The following is a 14,581-nucleotide window of genomic DNA, read 5'->3' on the forward strand; positions in this document are numbered from 1 at the left end:
TCCCCAGTGTCGGGTTCAGTAAGTCGGGTTCCACCACTAGAGTTCTCCCGGTGCTTCAGCAGCTCCGCTCGGCTCTGTTTACCTCCAGCGCTGCTGCTGTACTGTGGCCAGCTGGACACAAACCACCATCCACAGCTCATCTAGCCCGAGAAACACTGATGTAAGCTGCCTTGTGCTCAATCCTTCGTGGATTTTCCCCGCAGCGCTGTGTGTTAGTGACACTGTAACAGAGGTGAGTTTGATTTTTTATTCGCATGAAAAAACGGCTCAGGCTCAATGACAACACTGCGGCTAGCAGCGTTAGCTTAGCCGCAGCTGCTTCTTCTATCCCGTGATGGAGGATTGTGAACATGGCGCCCTCCAAAACAAACGAGTAGCTAGCTAGTTAGCCGACACTGTTTCGCTATTTTCTGACAACGAATGAAGCTTCATGTTTACTCGGAAAAACTACCATATTGCCACTTTGATTGTGACTCTTTTCAGCTTTCGCTTACGAGTTGGCCAGCTAAGGTTAGCTACGTAACAGTCTGCTAGCATTGCTAACTAAAATTAACTCTCCTCGTTAGCCTGTTTGACTGCCAGGCACTCATTTTATGTACTTGTTTGGCGTTTAAATTATAATTCAATCTATAGGTGGTTTGTTCAAGTTCTTTTGTAAAAGTTAAATCGCTCCATTTGTCTTGACAAGCTTTGGTTTGAACGTCAGCTAGCCGGCTAGAAGCTAAATCCAGCTTCTGAAATGCCAAAAGCCCGTGGCCTTCCACGGTTGTCTCTTTGTTGCCCAATATACGAGATATGTCTTGTGTGTTATTTAAATATATGATTTATTGTGAAATTATAAATCATAATATCATAATGTCGGCGTCCTGTCCGAGAAAACCTGGTTTGGTCTCATCATGCAAGTGTCAACGTGGTAGCTAGCTTCCAACGGTGAATGACAGAGTCGTGTGTAACATTTCTGACAGCACTGCATCCTCCAGACCTGCCTGAGGTTTGATTTAATTGATATTATTAGTAGCAGGGACGATGTTTGATTTATATTAACGTCATGAGGAGATGTCAGCCTTTCTGTAGATGGAACAACAGAATTGTGTAGTCTCTTTGTTTACCCTGGGAGCAACAAAACGCTTTCTCAACCTGTGTTGGCTGTCTTCTAATTAGCCTCCAGTGTCGCACACTTTGTTTAATTGATTGGGGAGCACGTTGGCGTGCAGAGCCGGTCGTCCTGTCTTCATGTAGTGTGAGCTCCCAGGAGACAGAGGTGCAGGCTGGTAGCAATGTGCCAGGCAGCAGATGCACATGGAGGAGGGAGAGCTGAAGTGTGGCCCTGCTGCCTTGGCATCATGGCACAGGTGGCCCCCTTTTCACACCTACTGCACCCAACACAGAATACGGGAGCTCATATTACTCACTGTCACCTACCTCACTGGTTCCTTCTCCTTCTTCAGCTGTTAATTTATTGTTTATTCGGATCCCCATTAGTTGTTATCGAGGCAACAGCTACCATTTCCTGGGGTCCAAGTTAAGAACAGAAATGTATACACATGCTTTCACCTACATGTATACATAAATACAATTAGAGCACTAACCTCACCCCAGTTAAAACAGTATAATACAGTTTCAACGAAAGCATGTGCATCTCTCTTTATAGCTACGTCTTTCTCTATATGTGTTTAAATATATACACACACACACACGTATTTACACATTCATGCACACGTACTAACAAGCAGTATCTATAACGATGCTCACCAAATGCTTTGAGCTACAAATTTCACAAAACTGATGAGAAAAAATGACTAATTGAACTACTAATTATATTTTGCAGGCTTTTATCCAAGAATAACCTCTTAAGTTGTTTTTTAAAAACTTTCTTTACTTGTTGCTTGAGTAATAAAATGACTTTATATATTACAGTTTTTATTGTATTGGCTGTAGGTTGAAGAATTGTAACATGAAGCTGTGTTGTGATTATTTTCATTATCGATTAATCTGCAGATTATTTTCTGGATTAATCAGTTAATCGATTGGTCTGTGAAATGTTTAAAAAGAGTGGAGAGAAGAAAAAAAAAGATTCGCTTTGTTCGTCCAGAATCTTAAGATATTCAACTGACTGTTTATGTCGAACATAAACAGAGAAATTTTCACACTGACGGAGCTGAAACCAGAGATTTTTTGGCACATTTCCCCTTAAAAGATTACATAAATGATTGTTGCTGATTATCTTTCTGGCGATCGTCTCATTGAGCAATTGTTGCAGCTCTACCGCAAAGTCTGCAAAACTAGTGGGTTTGATTTGTAGTGTTATGTGCACTCAAACATTAACATCAGAACATTTACACATTGTTTATCTCGTGTTTTTTTTTTTTGTTTTTTTAATTTCTTGTAAATATCTTAGTAATCATACTATATCCGGTGAATCGCACCATCTTTGTTTTTTGAACAGACACAAATCTTGTCATAAAAAAACCTTTTTACCTTCATAATTATCAAAGTGACACAAGTGCCAAAATCCTGTGTTGTTGCTTTCAAGGTGGCAGGAAATCACTAATTTTGAGAAACGCAGAATTTTGATGTCTGAAAATTGTGAACAAAAGTATTTTTATTTCTCATAATTATGAATATTAACTTTTCTGCACAGCTTCTCCTGGATTTGTGTTCTTCTCCCCCCCAAACACTCTGGTTTCTGAGTGTTTAATAATGAACAAACACGTTAACCTTTAATCAATAAACACAGGCAAAGAAATCGATCGGAGCTCGATCATTTCGGCACATTTAGAGGAATCCAGACGGTGACGGTGAGGGATTTAGTCGAGGCTGGCTTGCAACCTTAATATCAAATGCATCAGGTTGATATTTGTTTACTGTAGCTCAGACTCAGGTACTCATCATACTGGAGATGATTACTGTACATCACACTATTTCAACCTCAGAAACCTTCACTTTCTAGACTGACAGCACGCTTTGTGTTCATTGTAGCTTCATTTGCATTTATTCTTGGGTGATTTACTTATTTGCTGTCAACACTAAATGTGTTGATTTTTTTTCCTACATGCTGTCTTTTACCTTAAACCTACAGCTCAAAGTGTGAAGTTGAACATCCTTTCTCAAACATCTGTCACAGCCTCTTCTACCACAAAGTGCTCTAAAGCCGAGCGTCTTCCTTCGCATAAAAAAAAAATAAAAAAAATGCTCCAAGCATTATTATGGTTAGCTTTTGGCTGCGGTTTATGAAAGTGACATCTTAAGTTTCACGGATGGTTAAGAGGAGGACCGCATAAAATTGGATTTGAATTTCTTAAGATACTCAGGGAAGGCCAGGCCTGTGCATAAGAGTAAAGAGGCAAACCGGCATTATTCTGAACCTTTTGAAGGTCTCCGAGAGTTTTCCTTGTCAAATTTCCTCTGGCGTCCTCTGAGCCTCCGTCACCGCTGCATTATTTGTTTTGATGTCCACATGGCACGGAGGGAAATAGTGGAAGGTATTAAGAATGTCCTCTGAATGACAACAAAGCATGTTATGAATATCAGTCCGGTGATATGTAACAAATGCTTTTTCAGAGGAATATGGCCTACATAAATGAATTTTAAATAAACCTGTGCCCGGATAGGGACGGAGACTTTCAGTATAATTCTGAATTAATGTCAGCAGTAATAAAAAAGGTGTTTGTCTGAAGAATAACGGTCAAGACCAGAGCGAATAGTTCTTGTTGTAATTGTGTCAAAGCCATTTTTTAAGAACTTTTATTCAGAGTATTTTGTTGAGCTGTTTGTTTCACATAGAGATCACAATGATTCAGCTGCTGAGATGTGATTGTTTTCTGGTTTATTTAGTCCTCTGTGAGGATATCTTTGAGTTGTGGACTGTTAATCAGGGCAAAACAGGAGGTTTATGTTGCATCTTGGGTAACAGAGATCAATATTTTTTAGCATTTTCTAGACATTTTATAGATCAGATGAGTTGAGGATGGTAGGTAAAGGATCTGGTTTTAGATTAGACAGAGAACGGAGAAATAATGTCAACAATTCTGAACCTAAAGGGTTGAATTTTAAGTTTTCCTTTTGCCATCCAGGAAGTCTAGACTGATGCTCTTGTTTGCGTCGACCAGCATGTAAACAAAAGAGACACCTGGTTAATTATTCAGAACATTTCCTCGGTCCTTGCTTTTTTTCATATAATATGAAGGATATACTACCTGCTGAGTATTTTGAAAATGATAGGATTGCTTGTAAGGTATGAAATGAGCACTCATCAAGCGCCAAATGGCTAAATCGCCCACCTGGCCTCGTTTAATGGTCAGTAAGGTCTTTTACACACAGTAACATGTGATCCTCCTCGGCCCCCGCTGACCACCGTGCACTTTCGTGCTGCTGCTGCTGCTGCTGCAATCAGTTTGAAGCGAAACAGTGACTCTTTATCTAACAGGCTCTCGTAAAACCGCTTTGCACAACCTGAACTAATGTTTCCCTTTCAGTCTAAATGTCAGCTGAGTGTAAAACTTAAAAAAAATAAATATATATATAACGTGAGCAGATGGTATCTTTTTGTTAGAGGAAGGAAGAAAAACTTTTTTAAGTGGCTTAACCTGTACAGGAAATGACACAAGTCTGTGCAAAGGGTGTGTTTGATATATTTCCTTATAAAAAGATTATTTTCGGCAAGTCAGTTTTTAAGTTGACCAGCTTTTACAAGGTCAAACAAATAGTGCAGTGGATAAAGGCTCTGTCATATCTGTACGGTAAAGCATTAAGATTTTGAGAGGAAGTATTATGTTTTCTGTTCCAATAAGTTAATATTACTGTTTGTATATTTGTATTGAATGATATTCTGATATAATGCTTTCTAAATTGATAATAATGTGACATAAAACAAATATTTTTTAGTCTTTTTTTAAGGCGTTTCAGTGCAAGATGATGATGATTTAAGTGATTCTTGCATATATAAGACATTATTTGATGTTATTCTATGATCTTTTTTTTGATACTGTGTGTGAATCTCTTGAGAAACTTCTGGGTTATACAAGGAAACACTACTGCTCACTATTATTAGTACTATTAACGCTGCTATTGCTCTTGCTTAATTGTTAGTACTGTTATTATTAAGCGTGCGGTCTCTATTGATGCTACAGATCAAATATGCTCGAAATTACAACCTTAAATCTCTGATAGTTCCTTTCATTTCATTCACGGAACAAAACTACAAGCATCTGATGATTTATATTTATTCTTTTTCTTCTTCTACAGTTGTGATGAATAAGGAAGTCATGTCACGTGTGGTGAAGAAGAGGCAGGCGGACCCCAAGGTGGTCCAGTATGTGTGGGCGGCCATCGAGGTCATCCGCAACCAGAAACAAATCGCAAACATGGACAGGATCTCCAAGTAAGTTTACTACAGCGTTAGTGGCATCATTGCAGGTAGCTTTGATTTTTATCTGCTGGGAAAAAGGTGTCTGTTGAGTTTTATTTAACCAGCCAAACATCGAGGGGAAAGTGATTTTTTTTTTTTGTTTACGGTTCTCGCGGCTGCCAGAAACGATGTCAGTGTTGCTCTGGATAATCTGCAGACCTCACTGTGAACAGTTTTTATAGGGATCACTTTTTACATTTTAGCTGGACAGGATCAAGTGGAGAACAGTAAGAGGATGTTTGTTGTCAGGGAAAGATCTCACACACACACACACACACACACACACACACACATACATTTCAAGCCAGAAAAACACGTCGGCCAACTTATTTATCGACCTGTTTACACGTCACCGAGCAAGGAGGTGCTAAGTTCCCGCCAGCTTCCTGTGTAAAGGGTCTCAGCTGATTTGAAGCAGCGTAATGACGACCTGAGGGGAGAAAATAGCTTCACACACAAACATGTCATTACTTGAACCTACTCTTTATAGACACGCTGCGTTCCAAGAACCTTTTTTCCAGGCTTTTTATGTTATTACACTGGGCGTGCAGAGCTGCAACTAACTATTATTTTCATTGTCGGTTCATTTGTTGATACTTTTTTTTTTTTGGATTAATCATGACTGAAAAATGCCAGAGCCCAACGGAGAAAAGCAGAAAATCACTTAAATGATTAATTTGCTATTAAACTGATCACTTATTAGTCTCTTCCAATGAACATTATTGGTTATGTACAAGTGGTGGGAAGCCAGTGAGGGATCATTCACCTTTGTCTTTACTTTAAAGTGCATTTTTATTCTACCTGTCATAAAATAAGCGCCATAAGCAGTTTCCTCTTTTCTCTTTTATCTAGAGCTGCAACTACGGATAATTTTCATAGATTTTTTTTTTTCAGATTCATTGATTACTCTATAAAATGTTAGAAAATAGTGAAAAATGCATAAGAACAGCTTCTGGGAGCCCAAAGTTTTGTCTAAAATTCAAATATATTGAATTTACTTTGACATAAAACAGAGAAAAGCAGCAAATCCTCACATTTGAGAAGCTGAAACCAGAGAATGTTTGTTATTTTTTAAGCCTATCTATCGATTAATCAACTAACTCTGTTTTGAGTTGGCGTCTGGCGGGTTTTGGCACGTGCTGTAAAGGCAAGGCTCGGATGTTCTGTCGAGCCCTGTTTGCATTCAAGGCCGCACCAGACAACGATCAATACTTGGATTGACAGCTGTTGCAGCTCAGACATTCTCCGAATACTGTTCACTCATTGCCATTCCTGCCATGAAGTCATCCACCCCGCTGTAGAAACCAGAGCTTTAGATATGGAATCTACTGCAGGTCGAGCCCATGATGCTTTTCAACCGTCACGGTTTTATCCGAGGAAGGAATCTCACATTGTTCAAATTGTTGACAAGTCGACGACGGCTCGTCCGTCGGCGGGCGGGCAGACATCGCTGATCAGTCATTCCTTTCAGTCGGCGGATGGGAAGCCTAAATGAAACACTTAGCACATTTCATACGGCAAGTTGGCGAGCACCTTGGGAGCTGGCTGCTTGCCAAGTGAATACTGGCGATGAGCGGCTGTTGTCATGGCAACAGTAAGCAGTGGCATGCAACGGATAGTCCCAACCCTTCCTCCCTCCCCCCTCTTCCCCCTCTTCCCCTCCCACCCTATCCAGTCCCCCACTGTAGCTTAATTTCACCAAACAGGCTTTGTGGCTAAGAGGTTGATGACTTTAGGTTTGTGGAAATAGAGGAGACTAAAGTCAGCGAGGCAGAAGCGAATTATTAACCGCCCTCCGTCACTCCCGACAGAAATGTAATCTTCTTGTACAGCAGGGTCACAGCCGTAGCAGTCAGGCTGCTTAAAATCAATTAGTTACTCATTAACGAAGCTAATTACTAATTTACAAAAAAATCTGGTGTGTTAAACATTTGTTAAATGTATAGATTTATGATCTTATTTCCTTTTTTTTTTTCTCTGATTCTTTAAAATAAACTTTTATAGACAAAATGACAAAATATTTGATTAATCAATGATTGAAATGAAACCTAATCACAACACATAACCTAGTATCCTTCAAAACAAAAGCACAAAACACACAAAACTGATGATTTTACATCTGTATTCTTTAATTGCAGTGAATTTACAAACTCAAAGATCACAACAGACACTTTTCAACAAAGAGCTTTACATAAAACAGAAAGGACAAGATATAAAAGGAGAATAAAGTTTTTAAGAAATTGCAAAATACCAAACATTCTCAGTTGTGATGATGTTTTTATGTGAATCTTAAATTGATATTTTTTTTGGTTTGTTTCTCAATAAAAATTGTCCAATAACAAATTTGACACACAAGTAACATCGATGTGATAAGAACTGAGACACTGAGTCTTTAAGTTGATCAACAGGAAATTAATCTGCAATTATTTTGACAATCGATTAATTGTTAAAGTCATTTTTCAAGCAACTATGCCAATTATTGATGATTCCAGCTTCTCAAATTTGAGGATTTGCTGCTTTTTATTTGTTAATATGACTCTTTAATATCTTTTGACTTTGACCTGTTGGTCAGATAAAACATGAAATATGAAAACAGGAAACGGTGAAGAATGCCACCATCACAATTTCCTGCGTCTCCAGATGTCTTGTTTATTCTGACCAAAAGCCCAAAGCCCCAAAATATTCAATTTACTCTCCTGTAAGACCAGAAGCTGACTCTTTGAATCTGAACAAAACAGTTGGTGATTCATTTTCTTTTGGTTAATTAATCAACTAATTGCCAGCAAATTTGTAAAAGTTGAAGTTTTGTTGTAAGTTTTGCTAATAAACTAAAGAGTAAACCAAACTAAGTTGTGAAGTTAAAGCCTCAAGTTCTACCATCACAAGTAAAGACATGGTTTTTAACTTCAGGCAACTCAACTCTCACCACAGATTGTTTCTTATTTTGTAACTGTCAAGTGCAAGTCGGAAAGCGATTGTGATGAGAGTGTAAGCTATAAATAGAGAAACGTCCCTTCCTTTACTCTAAGAACCTCATCCTCGGTTTTACATCCTGTTATTTAAGTAATCACGTCTGCTTTACCTCGAGGACTAAACCGTAGACTTCTCGTTTGTAGCTCAGGATTACACACAGACTCTCACCTGATTCCCCACTGACATAGTCCGTTCATTGGCCGTCTGCCACAGTTGAGGACACATGACCTTGCTCAGCGAGGTTCATTGCCAGTCAGCAGGCAGCTGCAGGAATCAACCGGGGCCATTATTTGAATCACATGTGCTCCAAAAAAAAAAAAAAAAAAAATGGAAAAATGTAGGAGCCTGATACATGAGAGAGAGACTGTCTCTGGGTGTGTAATTTCAAACACACACACACACACATACACACACACACATATATATATATATGTTCAACTCTCTGTCTCCTCCAGGAGCGTAGACGGCATTTATGGAACATTTTGGGTGTCGTTGGTTTAAAATTACAGATCTGAGAGGAAAGTAATCTTAAGACTGAAGGAGGGAAAGAAATGATTCTCCCTGACTCATCATATTTATAGTTATTAGAGCTGCTTTCAAGGATCTAAAGGGTCTCACCTGGAGCAATTTTCAAACATTTAGTGGATAATTTATAAGTTGGTCGACTGAAAATTAATTTCCTTAATTTTTCTTAATTGATTAATTAAGTAATTTAAAGCAAAAATGTCAAACTCTCTGCTTCTTAGATTTTTTATGTCGTAGTAAATTCAGTATATTTGAGTTTTAGACAAAATTAATCGATGAATCCCAAAAAAATAAATGATCCGTAGTTGCAGCCATAGATCAAAGTGAAAAGAGGAAACTACACGTAGAATAAAAATACACCGTAAATTGAAGACAAAGGTGAATGATCCCTCACTGGCTTCCCATTTTTGTTCATAGCCAATAATGTTCATTGGAAGAGATTAACAAGCCAAACGTAACGCTGCCGTTGATTGAACGCAGGCTTCTGTCATAATAAGTGATCATTTTAATAGTAAATCAATCATTTAAGTGATTTTATGAAGCAAAAATACCAACAAACATTCATTTTCTGCTTTTTTTCTGTTGGGCTCTGGCATTTTTCAGTGATGATTAATCAAAAAAAAAGCTTATTTTGTTAATTGGTTAATTATTTAAGTCATTATAAGCAAAAAGATTGCTTCTTAAATGTAAGTATTTGCTGCTTTTCTCTGTTTAATATCATTATAAACTGAATATTTTGGGGTTTTGACAGTTTCTATGACTAAACAAGTGAATTGAAGAGGTCATCTTTGGGCCTTTTTTCACAATTTTCAGACATTTTAAGGACCAAAATAATCAGCAGATTAATAGATAATGAACTTAATCGTTACTTGCAGCTTTAGTCTGATCCATGTCCTCCAACTACTTTAGATTACAGTCTCGACTGCTCATGTTAGAGCAGCTGACAACGCTGATAATAAAGTCTACCGTCAGCATATATATCCGCTAACTCTCCACTCCCGCCGTCGCAGGTACCTGAGCCGCGTGTTCGGCATGCACCCCAAAGAGACGGCCAGACAGCTGAGCCTGGCCGTGAAGGACGGGCTGGTGGTGGAGACCCTCACCGTTGGCTGTAAGGGCTCCAAGGCCGGCATCGAACAGGAAGGATACTGGCTGCCCGGCGATGAGATGGTACGTCCAGCAACCAAACACTTCCATCAGATTCTCAAAGGAATCACATTTTTTTTTTGTGTGTGTTGTTTTTTTGGGGCACAAAAGCCAAAAAATTCATCCTTTTTTTTTTTTCTTGAAGTGAGTCACGTCGTACAGCAACAGCAGAAAACACTGTCTTTGTGTTCACATAGCGAGCGTTCGTCTAAAATCAGTGGAATCCCATGTGTGATGTTGAAGGAAACTTGGAAATTAAATTAAGTTAAATTAATTTGCCGTCTCTAAAAGCCGACATGATGCTCGTGCTTCCTGTTTCTTCTACTGATTGAACATCTCTGATGTTGTTAAAGATGATTCTAGTCAATCACAGTTTAACATTTCATTGAAAATTACAAAAAAAATCACTGTTTTTATTCTTTATTTGGATCCTCATTAGTTTCCACAAAGTTTTCCTGCAATTTAAAATCACACTGATCAATAAATAAAGTGTAATAAGTCTGAAAAGGTAGACAATACAAACTTACAATAAAACAAAACCAATATTGTCAAGATGATAACAAAAAGAAGATAAAAAATAATAATAAAAAAGGTTCCAAAACCACAATAAGCAAAGATTTAAGTTTTATTGATTCTTTTTGCTTTGGTTTTATTTTCTGATTAATACACCAGAGATATTTGATGGCAATAATCTACAAATGCAGTTAAACATAATGTCTTTAACAGGTGGTTAAAGGTAGACAGAAACAAATAAAATGCTGCGACTCTGAACAGTAAAGATCAGAGAAAACAAAAAGATCTTCTGGCCAGTGAAGAAACAGCTGTTAATGATTTTACTCACAATACAAAAAACACAAACTCCATAACAACTTGAATAAAAACTCAGAAAGCATCCAAAACGGTAAAAAAAAAAAAAAACAGAAGACAGCACAATCGGATTCGGATGTTTGGAGCCCTTTTAGGTAATTTGAAACATTTGCAGCAACAACAGGAGCTTTAAGATCACAACACACATCCGCCCGTCTTGTCTGTCAAGACGCCCGCAGAGTGAACACAGTATCAACACGCACACGTTAAATGGAGCAAATATTACTGTTATATAGTGATGAAAGCTGATGAAGAGCTACTCGGTTAAGAAAATAAAAGCCAAACAGGTTGAAAAGTTTCAGGTTGAAATAAAGGACTTCAATTATTAAATGTAAAAAACAATAAAACCAGTCAAATCACACAGTTTTTAATTTGTTTTTTGTCTCGCTTCTATTATCTGTTGGCTTGTTCAGACAGTCCTCTGCAGTGCAGTATTGTCTTATTATTATTATTATTATTTTATTATTTATTATTTTTCATCTGAAGTCCTTGTTTTCATTTCTCTCTTATTTCCCTTGTTAGTTGCGAGGAACAGTTCAGCGTAGCGATGCTTTCCTCTCCCTCGTCACCGCCGCGGTAGCTCCGAGTGTCATTTCACAGTCTTATCAGCGCTACCCGGGGAGGGGGGGATCTTTCTTTTTTTTTTTACCACCTGTAATAAAAGAGCACTTAATGGATTACCGTTCATTTATTTGATGGCTGCTTTTATCCCAGTCGCTGCTCTTTTACACCTGGGTACCAACACTCCTGCCGGCGTCTGTATCATACTTTTTATCATTAAAACTACAAAAGCAGCATCATTAATATGTGAAGAAGAATAATTGTAACGCTATGATGGTAGAAAAGGCTCATTTTAGCCTCTTAACATGCACAAAACAACAATTCATGTTGATTTAATGTACGTTTTTCATGATGGCAGACCAGATAAGGACTGAGAGAAGCATGCTGGATTTGGGGGGATTTGTTTGTTGTTGGCTTGTCTGTACTGTGTGGTTTCATCACAAAATATTAATATGATTTTGGGGGGGTGGAAAAAAAAAACAAAAAACAATCTGTTGGTCTGTCAGGACATGACACTGTTGTCCAGCGGAGCTCAGGTCATTTTTTTGTTAGCAGCAGGACATTTAAACACTACTCTCTGAATCACTTGCAATCACAGGAGCCGAAAGCCGAGGGAAGCAAGGTAAGGGTCTGCATTGTTATTTTATTTATTTATTTATTTTTTTGAAATTCAGGGTTTGTTCTTCCATTTTTGATCCTTTCTCCCCCTCCCCCCTCCCCTCTCTCTTTATCTCTCTCTCTCTCTCTCTCGACTAACATCATTCTGTGAGAAATCAGTCCCGCCACATGCAGTGCAGTCAGGGATTTGACTGAATCTTTTTTTTAAGCAGGTCGCAGGAAAACTAAACAGCATATGTTCTGGTTAGTGATAAAGTTGTAGGCTGTAAAAAAAAAAAAAAAAAAAAAGAAATGGGAAGCCTGTTATGTCAGGGGGGGCGGCGAGAAATTCAGTCTTCTTGCATTACGTAATGCTTGCGATTGTGCTCGCTGCACCTCTTTTTTTTTTCTTTTTTTTTTTTTAAATAAATAAAATGATCAAACAAGGTGAAAGCTAAAACAGGTTTCCATTTGGGGGAAAATTGCTCTGCATGCTCGCCTACAGTTTTGAGTAGTAACCACACTGCCAGAAGCTACTTTTGCTGTCAGTTCAGTTAATGCTGTTATAAAAAGCTTCATGAAAGTCCATTGCAGCGCTGCGTCTACGTGGCCAAATTTCTTGCGGAAGTGATCCGTGACCTTGAAATGAAATGAAAGTGCTCGCTACTTAATCTACAGATGTGCCGTTGCTTGGTTTTTAAAAAAAACAAACAAACAAAAACAAAAACAACCTCAACATGGTACAGTTACAGTAAAGCTGTAAACCAGATATCAAGTGTAAATTACAGCTTGATCAGTAATCAAGTGTTTTTTTTGCTTAATTTGTGTCTTAAATGCGAGACGACAAGCAATGCTAGCATAGCCGCAGGTTGGTAGCAAGCATCTGTGAGTTTTTGTAGTATTTTGGTCTTGGTAGTTGTAGTTCTCCTCAGAAGGGGGGGGGTGTGTTCTACTGTGTGCTTAACTTCTGTCTGGCATGCTTATTTTCTTTTGTTTCTTCATTTTGAATTGATAAATTAGGGTGGAGGTGGGAGGGGAAGGAGGGGAGGGGAGGGGAGGTTGTGGGTTTGTGTGGTTGTGCTCCTTTAGTTTTTATCTCTCTCTGTGCTTGCTGCTAGTAGTAACACAGCCGACTGGTTGTTTCAGGTTAGCGATCGCTCAGTGAGCCGACTAAAAAAAAAAAAAAAAAAAAAAAAAGTTTGAATGTCAGTGAGAAGCACTGTAAAGCATTTTACTAGGTGTAGGCCAGCTCTCCCTCCTCCTCCGCAAGCGCCTGGATTCAATCCAGCTGGCGTGTGCCGCGTGTCCTTGTGTTGACCTCAGGAATATTAACTCCTCAAAACAGATAACCAAGGCATTCGCACACTGATCATAACATTTTTTAAAACAGCAGCAGCCAAATTCTTGTTTTTTTTTTAAATGCACCATCTCCAGTCAGATTGAATCCAGGTTTTGCTCCAAATGTATTTAAATGTATTAAAACTTCTAAATTTAGCTTATTTTTAAGGATGAAGTTCATAAAAAAAAACAAAAAAAAAACAGTTGGATGCTTTGTTGATACTTTTGAAAGTTTGGTGTTGAAACTAACTTGAATCTGCGCCCTTGTGATGCATGATGATGATGATGATGATGATGATGAACATGATATGATGTGTTGATGCACTTTTGACAGTAGTGAGTTAAAACACTTTTTTAAAAGATCACAAATACACATTTCTTCCATTTCATTTGATTTACTAACCCATTATTTTTGACATGATGTTCAGTGGATTGCTATTATATTATTCATATTTACACTCTTCTCTACTCAAGACTGCAAATGGGAAAAAAAAGCTCTCAGATATTTGTCTAAATATCAAGTGTGTTGTTTCTACAGGGCTTTAAAGTGTAGTAGTCGCCTGAAACATCGTAAACATTAATCTGCTTTTATCAAATCAAATATAGATTTTCATGTAATTTTATCATGAGATGAGATGCGGGAAGATTAAGGTGGCTTACCATGAAAAAAAATGAAATATATAGAAATTATAGTGCTTCTAACACCGATTTATCATAATGTTGCTTATTGTTGCACTTCTGTGGTTAATGTTGTGGCTGGTGATCGTCTATATTTTTGTCACTGTCAATATCTTGCATGAAAAGACCAAAACCAACACATTAATTTAATTAAAAAAAAGCTGACAAACATACTTTTATTTATAAAGAAAAGGCTGGACTTTGTAGTTTTTTAGCAAATGTTACTTAAACAGGAGGAAACAGCATTTGTCGGAGACTATATTCAGCTGCAGTTAATCCACATTTGGTGCTCTTGTGAGTATTTCTGGCAGCAGGATGATGTGTGTGTGTGTGCGTGTGGGATTGAGTCAAAATAAACTACAGTGTGTGTGTTCATGGTAATGGAGGAATATGTCATCCAGTGCAGCAGTGTGTGTGTGTGTGGGCTCGTTCATGTGGTTTTTTTAATAGTTTTTGGACAACAATGGAGCTCTATAGCACAGAGGAATA

The 14,581-nt window shown here is 38.0% G+C and overlaps 1 protein-coding gene across 5 annotated transcripts in view; it reads left to right on the forward strand.

Moving 5' to 3' along the window:
* The first annotated feature begins 19 nt into the window (after window positions 1-19).
* Window positions 20-14,581, forward strand: part of zmynd11 (zinc finger, MYND-type containing 11) — a 37,691-nt gene continuing 23,129 nt past the window's right edge. For 2 of the 5 annotated variants that reach the window (XM_044368701.1, XM_044368703.1), the window contains exons 1-4: window positions 20-232; window positions 5,245-5,380; window positions 9,916-10,075; window positions 12,078-12,101. In XM_044368701.1, coding sequence (XP_044224636.1) covers window positions 5,250-5,380; window positions 9,916-10,075; window positions 12,078-12,101 — 315 coding nt within the window. In that variant the 5' untranslated portion in view covers window positions 20-232; window positions 5,245-5,249. Of the gene's footprint in view, window positions 233-272; window positions 511-5,244; window positions 5,381-9,915; window positions 10,076-12,077; window positions 12,102-14,581 lie in introns of those variants that run through there. The other 3 variants (XM_044368704.1, XM_044368705.1, XM_044368702.1) reach the window with 2 other exon arrangements.

This window comes from Thunnus albacares, chromosome 12 (assembly GCF_914725855.1).
Source record: "Thunnus albacares chromosome 12, fThuAlb1.1, whole genome shotgun sequence".
Taxonomy (NCBI): Eukaryota; Metazoa; Chordata; class Actinopteri; order Scombriformes; family Scombridae; genus Thunnus; species Thunnus albacares.